This window comes from Lutra lutra, chromosome 7 (assembly GCF_902655055.1).
Source record: "Lutra lutra chromosome 7, mLutLut1.2, whole genome shotgun sequence".
Taxonomy (NCBI): Eukaryota; Metazoa; Chordata; class Mammalia; order Carnivora; family Mustelidae; genus Lutra; species Lutra lutra.
Genome location: NC_062284.1, coordinates 48,651,671 through 48,665,173, shown reverse-complemented (window position 1 = coordinate 48,665,173; position 13,503 = coordinate 48,651,671). Strand labels below are relative to the sequence as shown.

Here is a 13,503-nt window from a genome sequence, read left to right as displayed (position 1 = left end):
CACTGCTGTCCCCTGTGCCCCTGCCCCGACCTCGGGGGCCCACCTGCTGCCTTCTCCATCCTCGGGCAGCTCGGAGAGAAATAGCAAACCCTTACCATTGCTCTGGAGCTGTTTTTAAAACCTTCAATTACAAAGCACTGTACATGTAATCATCGGGCCTCACAGCAGCCCCTGACAATAGCAAAGCAGGGGTCATCCTCACAGAGTAAGGGAAGGAAGGTCTTTTAAAATGGAAAAATGTTGGAGAGGAGAGAAGTCCAGGACAGAAAGAACACCGGAGAAGGAGTAGAACAAACAACCAGTTCCCTCTCCCAGTTGCTGTAGTTACACGCTGTGTGTCCTTGGGAAGTTCACAGAGCCTCTCTGAGCCTTCCTTTCCTCACCTGTCAGTTGCTTTGCCCACCTGAAGGGGCTGCAATGAGCCCACGCGGGGAGCCGGCTAGGCTGGTGGAAGGCCCCCTGACCCGCTCCTGACTGCCCTGCACAACTCTCCTTGCAGTGACAGCGATGAGGAGGAGAGCACCAAGGAAGATAACACGGCCCTCCTGCGCTTCCACCTCAAATATGAGGCTGATGTCCTCTTCACCAGGTCAGGGGGTCAGGGGGACAGACTGGGGGAGGCCCGAGAGAAGTGAGGCCTAAGACAGGATACCCTCTGGGGGGGATCCGCATAGGACCAGAGGTCACAGGGGCCAGGCTGCAGTGCTGAGGGACTGTGAGTCGGGGGTGTCCCTGAGGACTTGGAGGGCAGCCCCCTCAACCATGCTGGGCAGGGGGTAGAAGGAGACACAGAGCTGGCCTCCAGGGAGCTCCTGCCTCGGGGAGGGGGTGGCGCATGGGAGATGTCCACCCCCAGTGCAGGTGATAAGGGGGCCTTGTCTGAGAGGATTTTAAAATAGTCATAAAACCTACTAAAAGTCCATCTGCTTTTCATTACCACCTTGGACCAGCAACTCTCCACAGCAAAAGTATGAGAACCCACCTCCTCACAGGGCAAAGTGCTCCCACCAGCCAGCCCTGTCCCCTGGGAGCCCCTAGGCCGTTGGAGAAGTCGGACTTGCAACCACACAGAAAGCAGGCTCAGGCCCTCCCATGGCCAATGCCGGACACTGGAACGGGGCAAAGCGGGCGAGTTCATGCTCTAAAGAGGACATGCCTTTGGGCTGAGAGGCCAGGAATGGCCCCCAAGGGCAGGGATGGCCAATGACCAGCTCTCTGGGCTCATGCGCATCCCCCACATGAGGCGGCCTTTGCTGAGTGATCTCGGCATGCATTCCTGCTGAGGCTCAGAACCCTTCCCAACACAGTCCTCCCCGTCCTGATGGACACCAGAGAAAACCTCTTTCCTGTGGTCTAGGGGAGCCAGGCACATGCCCATGCCCTCTGTCATGCATTTATTCAGCGAGCCAATACTGCCTGAGCTCACAGCAGCCCTGTCCTCTGTCCCTGCAGGGGCAGCAGCCTGAGCCACTATGAGGTCAAGCCCAACAGCTCACTGGAGAGGTACGATGGCCTTGGGCCTCCCTTCAGCTGCATCTTCAAGGTAAGGCTGGCAGAGAGCCAGGCAGAGTGAAGGACGAGAGCTGAGGGTTCCCCTTGGGGTGGGGAGGAGTCTGGAATCATTGCAAGTGCCTGGGATTCAGCCCCAGACCTGTTACCCACTCACTGTGCGATTTTAGGCAAATTCCTTGCCCTCTCTGGGCCTCTCAGTCCTTATCTAGAAAATAATGAGGGGTGCCGGTTGGGGCTCAGTCTCTTAAGCAGCTGACTTTTTTTTTTTAAGATTTTATTTATTTATTTGACAGACAGAGATCACAAGTAGGCGGGGGGGGAGCAGGCTCCCTGCTGAGCAGAGACCCCCCCCCCCCCGATGCGGGGCTCAATCCCAGGACCCTGGGATTATGACCTGAGCGGAAGGCAGAGGCTTTAACACACTGAGCCACCCGGACGCCCCAAGCAGCTGACTCTTGATTTCAGCTCAGGTCGTGATCTCAGGGTCGTGAGATTGAGCCCCAGATGGGGCTCTGTGGTCAGTGGGGAATCTGCTTAAGATCCTCTCTCTCCCTCTTCCCCTCTCCCCCGACTCAAATAAAAATAAATAAATCTTAGAGGAAAAGAATGGGGCTGGACTGGGAGGATGTATCAATGAAGGTTAGGTGTGGTTGCCTATATTTAAAAAATATTTTTAAATACAAGTGGCCTAAATGGACCAGAGTTTATTCTCTCCATAAAAGAAGTCCAGGGTTGGCAGCTTCATAAAATCATTCAGGATTGGGTCTTCTGTCTGCTCCACCGTCCTTGACATGCCACTATCAGCCTCTTAAGTTCACCTCATTGCCCAATGCAGTTGCAGCTCCGGCCATCACACTCTCATCCCAGGAAGGAGGAAGGGGAGAAGAGCAGTCCCCTCCCTCCTAAAGAAACTCCTTGGCAGTTCCTCACACTGCCAGTTACCTAGGGAGGCTGGGAAATGTGGCATTCGTCTCTGTCCATGTGTAAGGAAGAAGCAAGAAGGGGGATGAGGAGGCATTCAAGCAGTCTGCCCAGTGGGCTCCGTGCCCTCCCACCCCTAAACGCTGCGTGAGAGCTCGGGGCAGGCTGACGCTGGAAACCATGTATCAGACATGCTGGTATCCAGGTGGCTGTTCCAGGAGGGGTCTAGCGACTGCCTGAGGCCAACACAGCTGGTAGATGCTTGAAGCTCTGGGTCAGAGACCGGCCTCTCTGATTCTGGAAGCCTGCTTGGAGTCACTGCCACTCTGACGCTGGCCATGTCACGGCTAGCACTCACTCACCAGTTACAGCCTTCTTTAATGAATGACTCAACTCTCACCATCTCCTCCCTGACCTCAGCCCAGGGTGGCCAGTGGTACTAGGCTACAAAATCCCCACAGCCAGGAGAGCCTGGGAATGGAAGTGACCTTGCTCTCCAGCCTCATGGCCCCCACCGGCTTGTCTTCAGCCTCCAGGAGCCCGGCCCCTTGGGTGCTTCCACGCACCTTTGTGCGCACAGCCCCTGCTGTGATTTGGCAGAGCATATATGCCAGGGGCTTGAGGGGCCTGATTCCCAACCTGATGGGTGGCTCACCTCCATGGACCTCGTCCTCCACTCCCCTCTCCTGTAGCTGCTGCTGGAAGTACTGACTCCTCCTCTCTCTGGTCACAGATCCAAAACTTGGGCTTGTTCCCTATCCACGGAGTAATGATGAAGATCACCGTCCCCATCGCCACCAGAGGGGGCAACCGCCTGCTGATGCTGAAGGACTTCCTTACTGACCAGGTACCAGAGCCCTTGGGAGCCTGCTCAAGGGAGGGGACCAGTAGGCGACAGACCTACCCCTAGGGGTGACCCCAAGTCCTCAGACCTCAGCTCCTCCTCCCCGGCCCCGGACCAGCAGGGCCTTCATGGGGCAGAGAAGGAGAATGGAGCATCTCTGGGATGCTGATTGGGCCAGGGCTGGTGGTGAGGCCAGTTGTGTGTGGCCCTGGTGCAGGTGAACACGTCCTGTAACATCTGGGGAAACAGCACCGAGTACCGACATGCCCCGACAGAAGAAGACCTGACCAGAGCCCCACAGCTGGTGAGTGTCCTCCTTACCCAGGGGCTGGGCCACGAGCCTTAAACCAAGAGGAAACAGAATGAAGAAATATACTTCTTGCTCTTAATGAGCTCACCATCTCGCAGGACACATAGAGTGAATGCCAGAGGAGCCAGGGGACGAGGCTGTGACAGGTGTCAAGAGAGAGAGGAGGGGAGCAGACAACCTCCAGGAAAGGAACAGGGATCGTGGCCTGGCACCTGTGCCTTAAAGGGCATCAGGATACGGATGAGCAAAGGGAAAGGGAAGCCCAGACCCAGCAAGGCTCTGAAGGCCAGGACCTCCTTGGCTTGTATTGGAGACTTTGACCCCAACAGCTGGGTCCTCCCTGTCCCTGGGGATGGACGGCAGCTCACGTCACCTCCCAAAGCCCTCCCCAAGACACCTGCTTGTCACCAGCTTTTCGTTCCCAGGGCTGCCCCTGCTCCAGATAGCAGTTTCTGATTGCTTTCACTGTTCTTCCCCAAACAAACATATTGGCTGTTCTGGTTTGATTTCCACAAATGAGCCCCTCACACCAAGCATTTTGAGTGTAGTGCACTTTCCTGAAGACTGGGCCTGGGGGGCTGGGGAGGGGGTAGTTGTTTCAGGAGCTGCAAGAGAGAGACACGAACAAGTTTAACCTAATAAAATCTGATAATTTGACGATTTCTTTGGGTTTTCTGTTGAACGGGATCATATGTAAACAATAGTAGTGTGAGTGTTACCATTCAATCCTTACAAACTGTTTTTCTCATCTTCTGGCTCTGGCTAGGACCTCCAGGGCAGCAGGAAATAGAAATGATGATGACAGTCTTGTCTTGAACTTGATTTTTTTTTAAATTGTTTTTAAGTTTTTCATTATTAAATATGATACTTGCTGTAGTTTTATATATATATATATACATATATATATATATATACACACACACACACACACACACACACACATAAACACCCTATATTCAGATTCAGGAAATTCCTTGGGAGTTTTTATCGGAAACAGAACTTGGATTTCCTAAAATACTTTCTCTGCCTCTGTTACAGTCATCATACAATGTCTCCTTTAATCTGTTTGTCCGGCGATGACATTTATAGGCTCCCTAAAGTCAAATCCAAGTTCTGCTCCTAGAATACACGTGATTACCCACAACCTCGACCAGCATAGGCTATACCGTCCTCACCTCGTCCTCCAGCCATCACCTGGTACCTGCAGCCCGTGTCCCCCAACCCCGGACCTCTCCTCATCCCCATCCTCTGCCCCTCCCCCCTCACAGGAGCCAAACTTGGGCTCAGCCATCTGTCTGATGGCCCAAGGCCCTGCTCACATTCTTGGGCGTGGCTAGGCCAGCTGCCTCCCTTGCTCCCCTGGAGCCCAGTCGCTCACCCCAAGACCCGCCTCCTCTTTCAGAATCACAGCAACTCTGACGTAGTTTCCATCAACTGCAACGTGAGGCTGGCCCCCAACCAGGAGATCATTTTCCATCTGCTGGGGAACCTGTGGTTGAGGTCCCTAAAAGCAGTAAGTAGAGCTCCTGAGCTAGACCCCAAGGAAGCAAGGGAAGGTGGTGGGTGCCGGGGCGTCTCCCCACAGGGGAAGGGTTGGCTTCTGACAAGACCTCTGATTATACAGCTCAAGTACAAGCTGATGAAGATCACGGTCAATGCAGCCTTGCAGAGGCAGTTCCACAGTCCCTTCATCTTCCGCGAGGAGGATCCCAGCCGCCAGGTGAGCCCCCGAGAACCCTGCAGGCCTCAGCCTGAGCCAGACCAGCTAGGGAAGGGGTTGCCCCTCTCCCTAGAGCTTCCTATGCTCTGTGTTCGCGTGTTCCTGCAGGAGAGAGGTGGACCGATCTGCAGTTAGTGCAGCATCAGAAGACAGGAGAGAAGCAAGACAAACAGGCTGTTGGGGCATGAGCAGGGATGGGGCCAAAAGTAGGCATTAGCCCAGTGACCTCGAGAGCACCAGGTTCTATACCACAGCAGCCCCGTGGAATCAGAGGAAGGAGGGGAGCGTGGGTATTCTGCACTAGAGGAAAGGACTAGGTCTCATGCCTGCCTACCTCTAGGGGTTGGGGGTCTTGGTGGGGGGAACTCATTGATTGGTTCCACCAACAGTGAGGCAGGCTAGCTGCCTAGAATGACCATCCATCCCTCTCTTCCCCATCCATCCTCACCCCAAATACAAGGAAATGCACATAACAGGCTTTAGAAGTTGGTGTGAACTAAGTTCGTGAAGAACAAGGGAACCGAGATGTCTCTGTATTGGGACTCTGTGAATTGGCTAAAACCGGATGTCGCAGGCCAGACTGTCTAGAATCAGGGCCCCCAGAAGAGGGTGAGGCTTTGAACAGTGCTCTCCTAAGAAAATGAGAAGTTGGGTCTTGAAGAAAAGCCCAGTCCTTTGGAGTGGGGCTTGGGACATGGGACACTGCTGCCCTCCACTGGCCACATCCCCACACCGGCCGTGGCCTGCAATCCTTGTGAGTGGTTCTCATACTAGATGCCAAGTGAACACCCATCCCCACACCCAGGGCGATGCTGGAGACCCAATTCAGGCATGGACAGGAAGCCAGACCTTAATCAAACACACAAACACCACTCGCAAGCCGGGTGGGGGGCTGCCAGGCAGAGGGGGAGCAGGAGCAGGGGACCCACCAAAGGAGCAGTTTGTTCCTTCATCTGACATTTGGTGGGTGTTCCTCCTATGACTCAGGCCCCCAGGGGATACGGAGATGACTTAAGCAGACAAGGGATATGAAGATAACATAGCATGGCTCTGATCTGGGGGCAAGTGCAGGTGCTGGGCTTGGGGGGGCAGTCAGAAGAAGGGATGTCTGGGGGAAGTTTTCTGGAGACAGTCCACTTGAACCGAATCTCAAGAGGTATGTCAGAATTCTGCAGGCAACCGAGAGAGGAGGCGTTGTACAGGCACCCCCAATGCCCACCCCCTACACACACACACGACCCCTCTCTCTACACTAGTCCATGGTTTCTAAGTGAATTCTCCTTCTCCTTCCACTCCCACCTCCCCCCAGAAATCCCTCTGAGCCTCTCCGGATGCCTCACTTCTCTTTTAGAAATGCAGCAACCCAGAACCGAAGGCCCTGTTGTCTTAGCTGTGAGCTAGCTCTGGGGGCGGGTAGGTGAAGGTCCCAGCCCTCGTGGGTTGAAAGAGAACGTAAAAGGCACTGGCCTGCCCTTTGTTGAGCCGTGACTCAGGCCCAGGCACTGTAACAGACCCTGGACATGCGCTCTGGCTCACTCCTCAAAGTGCTGTGAGGTATGCCCACCCCTATTTTTTAGATATGGAAGCTGAGGCTGTGGCAGGTAAGGCGGAGAGGGGGCCGTGACTGGCTTGAAGTTGAACAGGGAGTGGGTGGCCAAGCCAGGGCTCCCCTGAGCCGCCGCTGGGGGTGGGTGGGTAGGGGTGGTGTCACACATTCAGTCCCCTGCCGTGTTGCCTGAGCGCCTCCTCTGTTCTGGCCACTGAACACATAACAGTGACCAACACAGATAAAGCCCTGTTCCCCTGGAGCAGACGTTCTAGATGGGCAGGATGGCAAGACACGGGAATATATCAATGCCGAGTGGTGATAAAGCTGTACCCGGAAAGACAACAGGCACAAAAGGGTGGAGACTAGGGGGACAGTTTTATACAAGGAAATTGGGAAGAGCCTCCCAGATAAACTGACATCAGAGAGAGAGCATGAAGAAGGGGGGTATCTCGTCACTATCAGTCCAGCAGAAGCGACAGCAAGACCAAGACCCTGCAATGAGTGTGTACTTGGCTCGTTGGCGTCCAGGTAGCTGGAGGGCTGGAGTGGAGAGAGCGATGGGGAGAGGAGGAGACGGGGCCAGGGAGGTGAGCAGAGCTGGAGAGTGTAGGGCCTTGCGGGCCAGGACGGGGACTCTTAACTTTCCACTCTGAGCTGCAGACGCAGAGTGGAGGAGAGTCTGCCTTCCTCCGGCTGCCATGCCGAGAACAGACTACAGAGGGCGATGAGGAGGCTGGGAGGCAGTAAGCGGGTTCTTAGGTTTCCAAGGCTAAAAGGAGGGTGCTGGGTCCAAGGAAGTAACCCTGGAGGGAGGAAGACTGGCCATAGTTGCGGTGCTTCAAAGGTCGAATGGCCAGATTTGGCTGGAGTCCATGTGGCCGTGAAGGTAAGAGTCAGGGCCGAGCCCGGAGCTTCTCAGCTGAGCAAAGCTAGGAAGGACAGTGCTGCCTTTCGCTTCCGTGGGAAAGGCAGCGAAGGAAGAGGTTTGAAGGTGAGGAGTGGGATCAAGAGTCTGTTTGGAAACCTGTTAAAGATGCCAAGTAGGCTGGGAAGACGGAAGATATGAGTCTGGAATTTAGCAGAGAGGCCAGGTAGAAGGGAGAAATGTGACAGCGGTCAGCGGAGAGATGGTAAAGCCCCACGTTGGAGAGAGTTAGGCCCCCTCGTGGCCCTGAGCCCTTTTGCCTTCGGAGCCCCTTCCTCCTTAAAAACATAATTTAAATCATTATTTTATGACAGTGTCCATATAAAGACAAACATAATCCAAGCAAGGTTGTATTTTTTCTTCTTCTAATTTTAAAAGAAATTAGAACAGTTTTGGGGCCCCCTAAAGGCACCAAGGGCCCTGCGCCCACTGTGCCAAGCAGGGAAGAAGGCCCCAAGCTCACCAGGAAGTGACTATAGGTAAAGCAGAAGTCCAAGGACAGAGCCACAGGACACATCAAAATTTAGAAGCTGGGGAGGAGATGAAGAAGCAGCAGAGAAAATAAGAAAAATAGCCCACGTGGTGGGAGAATCCAAGGGGAGTGGAGAGTGGCCCAAGGCCAAAGGCAGAAAGTGTCTCAAAGAGGAGGCAGGATCACCTGGGTCCCTTAACTCCCGTGTCTGTTGTGCAAGGGCGGGGTGCTCTGGGGCCTCTGCCGGCCAGGTGCCACCCATCCCTCCAGCAGATTTTCCCCTGGGCGCTAGCTATCCCCACCCCCCCCCCATTGGCCCCCCACGCCGGGGCCCCAGAACAGTCATGCTAGCCCTGGAGCCCTCCTCCCCTTGCAGATCACATTCGAGATCTCCAAGCAAGAAGACTCGCAGATCCCCATCTGGATCATTGTGGGCAGCACCCTGGGGGGCCTCCTGCTGCTGGCCCTGCTGGTCCTGGCACTATGGAAGGTGAGGCCCCAGCGGGCAGGTGACAGGGAAAGCAGCAGGTGGGGGGCCCAGGCCAGGGGCTCTAACCTCTGGGCTCTGGTGCCAGTCCCTACATTCTCCTCCCCGTGAGAGCTGGCACCCACCCAGCCTCCTCCCCAGAACTTGCCTGCTACTGAAGCCTGCCCCTCTCACCACAGCAGACAACTTGGCTAGTGCCACCAGAGGACCTGCAGCCTGTGGCTCTGACCCTTCTGTGTGGGTCCCTTTAGGAACTTGATGAAAGCTAGGTCTCTTATCAGAAAAAGAAGCAAGCACACAGAACCACAAAATGTCTCCAACAAAATTTGTCCATGCTGCTCACAAGCCTCCCAAAGTCTTCTCTGTGTTTGAGCGGCAGGTAGAGAACCTATTATAGATGAGGCAAGGGAGGCCCAGAGAGGGGTGTTGACTGGGGCAGGGTCATACAGCACAACTTCTAGCCTCCTGACCCAGCCTTCATGCACTCCATTGCAGCCCCCCCCCCATCACCACCACCAATTCAGGGGCCCATTGTGGTACACCAAGGGAGTCCTGCTGGATTGGGGGTTGGGGGGTTCTCGGGGTTAGCTGAGGTATTTGGGAAGGAGCCTTGGGAGGGTTAATGAAGGGAAAGCAGGGAGGGGAGACAGGCCTTGTCCACCGGGCCCACCCCTGAGACTTCTTCTACCTTTGCTGCCCACAGCTCGGCTTCTTTAAAAGTGCCAAGCGCAGGAGGGAGCCTGGCCTGGACCCCAACCCCAAAGCGCTGGAGTGAGTCTCAGAGGAGGCTGCGAGTCAATGGGGGCCAGGATGCCGGTCCAGGCAGTGTGCAGGCCCAGGCCCAGGGCCCGCTGAGCTGGGGTGGAGAAGATGCCAGCTCGCTTTGCACTTGACCTCATCTCCTGAGAGACCAAGCCTACACCCTCTGAAAGGAACTCAAGCCAGTTTTAGGAGGGACTGCTCTACTGGGAGGCCCAGGCACCTCCAACACAGAGCCCTGGTGATTTAGAGGGGCCCGTCACATGGCCCACCAAAGCCTCCGCCAGGCTCTGTGGGGGCATTTGCGCCCCTGCCACTAAGGTGCTAGGAATTCCTACCGGCCTGCCCCATCCTCGGAAGAAACTGGGAGAGGAAGACTGCCATGCAAACCTACTCTGCACACTCCAGGCCTCCAGTCCCAGTAGGACCCCGGGGGGTGGGGGGGACCGGCGCAGCAGATCTGCATTCTGTGCTGTCCTCCCACCCCCCCGCACTGCCCCAGGCTCCAGGTCCCGCTCTCATCTTCTGCGGACAGGAGCTAGGTGCCTGGAGCTGCCCCTGAATGAACCGGGGCCCCCTGGGCTCGATGGTGACAGCTGCGGGCCAGGAATGAAGGAGGACTCTGGGTCGCGGAGACTGTGTCGGATGGGCAGCTGGAACGCAGAACATGGGGCACCCACCCTGAGATGGGGAGGCAAATGGGCTCTCCACACCCCCACAGCCCCTCCCCGCCAGCTGCTTTTGTTCCTAGTACCCAGCCAGAGCCCGAGCACCACACACTCCCTGAGTCCCGCGTCCGCACTTGGTCTTCCAGCCTACCTGGCCCAATGTGCTGCGTGGCAGCAGGGGCAGCGGTGCGGAGCCTCCCCTCCCTGTGTCACCCACCTCCCTGAGTGCGCGTGTACACACACACACACACACACACACACACACACACACACACACACAGAGCCTCCCATCCCTCCCTTCCACCCACTGTGCAAGAGAGAAGGGCCGGCACTGCTGAGGGGTCTCTCTGGAATGCACTGGTTAAAGCTGGTGTAGGGACACCCGAGTCTGTGCAGCCTCAGTGGCAAATGTCTGACCCGCTGGCCCATGGGACAAGTGGTACCACCAATGACGGCGCCTTGAGGACAACAGGCACGCCTGGTGCCCAGCGAGTAATTTATGCCTTAATCTTGTTTTGAGGTAGAAATGAAAGGGGGATGCATCAAAGGCATCTGTCCCCTGGTCACATAGTACGACCTTTACTGTCGTAAATATTTTTTAAAATAAAAAAAAAAAAATACAGTGATTGAAAACAACCAAGGTGCTGTCATCCCATTCTGTGGGCAGGGCATGTTCTGGGGAGCCAACCTCTTTTCTCTGAAGGAAAGGAGACAGATGTGGGGGTTCCTCCTGCTCTCCCATTCTCTTTAAATGTTGAGAAGGGACCTGTCCACCATTTGCTCCCTACATACCTACACCCTCCCCACCAAATGGGTGCCTGATCTGCGATGAACACCTCCAGTGATGCAGCCCTTCCTCCCTCGCAAGACCACCAGGCCCATCTTCACCTGTTTGGATAGTTCAAGCTTCTAGCCCTTAGTTCCAGCCCTTCCCTCCCTGGTCTTCCAGACTTCTCCAGGCTAGCATTTCAGTGCTGACCGGACACGCTGACTTAAGAGTTTCTCCACCTTTACACACAGACTGCTCTTAAACCAAGTGGTCTCCATTCTAACCTTACGCTACTGGAATCCCAAGAAGCCGGAAGTGGAAGCTTAGAAATTATTGGCTCTTGTTCGCCCAGAGATAGGACACTCAGAACCAGAGCAGTTAAGAGATAGCCCTAGGTTCCACAGCAAAATCCAGACTCACCCCAGGATGGCTCTCTTTCAAGCCAGTCATTATAGCCCAGCCTCGGGGGTCTTATAGAAGGAGAAGACACTGATGGAACTATGGGAATATTTTTTCTCAGATGGTGAACCCCAAGCCAGAAGGACGCATTTACAATCATGTTTCCCTGGAGTCTTACTCCCGTGAATGGAGCACCTGATGAACGGAAACCCAAGGCACCCGCACACACAAGTGTTGTCATGGGACTTAGTGCCGCGTCTTCTGTCAAGCACTGTCAACTCTGAGAATGCCTTCATGTGAAACCTTTTAGGGACTGGCATACACATTTTAGAAAAACTGCTCTGGGCAGCCACACTGCAGGCCAGACGCAATGTTATCTGCAGGTCAGATGCAGCCCAGAAGTGACCACATGGCAACCTCGGGGCCTTCAGAGGCAGCCTTTACCCCCAGGGCTCCAGGGTCTGTCCATGCCCCACCCCAGCCCTACAGCAAGAACTGGACGATCAAAAGGCAGAAACTTGTAACTTCAGGGAATTCAAGCCCTCCTCTTGTGTCTCTGCCTTCTTTCTCTTATCAGTTCTCCCTTTTGGAATTTATCTGCTCTGGGGTATAAATGTTTGAGATTGGCCTTAAAGAGTGCCTGGTGGGGCCACAGAGAAGATGCATTTCCTAGGGAGCAAAGCTCCAGCTAGAGCTGTGTTCTTCAGGCCCAGGAGCTCTGAAAGATACCTACGCAAGGACCCGCCCCAGGGATTCAGATTTAATTGGTCGGGAGGGGCCAGGGCACCATCTTTGTTTCAGAGTCCTCCCCCCTCCCCTGTGACTATTGTGCAGAGTCGAGGTCAAGAGGCAGGTGTATATAGGCTAGAAAACAAGTAAGGGGTTAACATATCCAGGTGACCTTCCATTACGAGTAATGAGAACTATGCTGTCGTTCTAATGTTCAAGTTAGCCTGATCCCAGCCTGGAGCTGGGAAGACTTTCTTGTTCCAGCAAGTCTCCGGAATGGGATCTGCTGCAGATTTCACTTAGTTCTCCTGGGTCTCCAGAGGCCCAGGGGAACTCTTGGAGAAGCTGAACATTTGCTATTGTCTGGAGGAGAGATGAAGCAATTTTGGGATTTAGTGGCAAGCACCCCAAATGCAACCTCAAATCAACATAAAATTCTTATCATGGTTCACAGATGGATATTATTAGCAATGCTCTATTCTATAGTTAAGAATAATTTTTTCTGATGGAACTAAGGGTTGAAATCAGTGTTAACCTGAAGTGCACCAACTTAAAAAGGGTTCAGTCTTCTTAAAAGCATTACCAGTAATCCTAGGCGTTACTCTAAACAAGCCAATTTGACTTTCCGGCAATCCGTGATACTTGCTTAAGCAAGTCTATAGCGAACAATTGCATGGGCAAAAAACACACCGGGCAAGGTCTGGCTCTTATAAACCAAATACCAACAGATGATGGTGTTAGAATTTGGTGGATTGCATAGATTTCCTAAGTTCTAGGCTCACCATCTTGTAGAGGAAAAAGATAGGAGTTATGAAATAAATCATTCGAGATGTTCTGTGAGGTTTCACTGCTGTTCTAACATGGTGAAACCCCAGGTGGGATGGGGGCTCTCAGAAAAGATCCAGAAATCGAAGGGCGGGCCTTGGATGGACTCAAGAGAGGCCTCAAGCCAAGCCCTGTGCCATCAGCACCCAGTGCTCTGCAGGGAAGTGGATATCAGTTCTGGATCCCTCAGATCCAGCCAGCTGAGCGCGGGAAAGAAATCCAGGCGAGGGCAGGGCTTCTTTCTGGCATTAGATGGTGTGGGCATGTAAGCAGGCAGGACAGTGTGACTCTTAGAACACATGATCTATCCCAAGTTGAGCATCTCAAAGTGGGATCCCAGAGCTGCCCAGATCAGAACCACAGTCTACATTCCCCTCCATACCTCACAAATCCAATTTCTGTGATGTAATTCTAAGCACATTCAGTTTATAGAACCAGCAATCTGGAGCCATAATATTCTCTTACGTCTAGACTTCCACGTCAGTTTCTTGAAACGTGTAGCGTTTCTTAGCTGCCCTTGGATCTCAGTGGCAGTGGTCACCAGCAAAATCCCCCCAGGGGTGTCCTTCCAGCACAAAGAATGGAGATTCCGGGTTTTCCTTTTTGTTAAGGAA

At 54.1% G+C, this 13,503-nt stretch overlaps 1 protein-coding gene across 1 annotated transcript in view; it reads left to right on the top strand.

Annotated features, from left to right (window-relative positions):
• The window catches only part of ITGA11 (integrin subunit alpha 11), a 109,109-nt gene extending 98,306 nt beyond the window's left edge, over positions 1-10,803 (top strand). The window contains exons 23-30 of the mRNA XM_047738453.1: positions 500-589; positions 1,453-1,543; positions 3,167-3,280; positions 3,495-3,581; positions 4,990-5,100; positions 5,212-5,307; positions 8,630-8,743; positions 9,444-10,803. Of these exons, the coding sequence (XP_047594409.1) occupies positions 500-589; positions 1,453-1,543; positions 3,167-3,280; positions 3,495-3,581; positions 4,990-5,100; positions 5,212-5,307; positions 8,630-8,743; positions 9,444-9,515 (775 nt within the window). The 3' untranslated portion in view covers positions 9,516-10,803. The remainder of the gene's footprint in view (positions 1-499; positions 590-1,452; positions 1,544-3,166; positions 3,281-3,494; positions 3,582-4,989; positions 5,101-5,211; positions 5,308-8,629; positions 8,744-9,443) is intronic.
• The last annotated feature ends 2,700 nt before the right edge of the window (positions 10,804-13,503 follow it).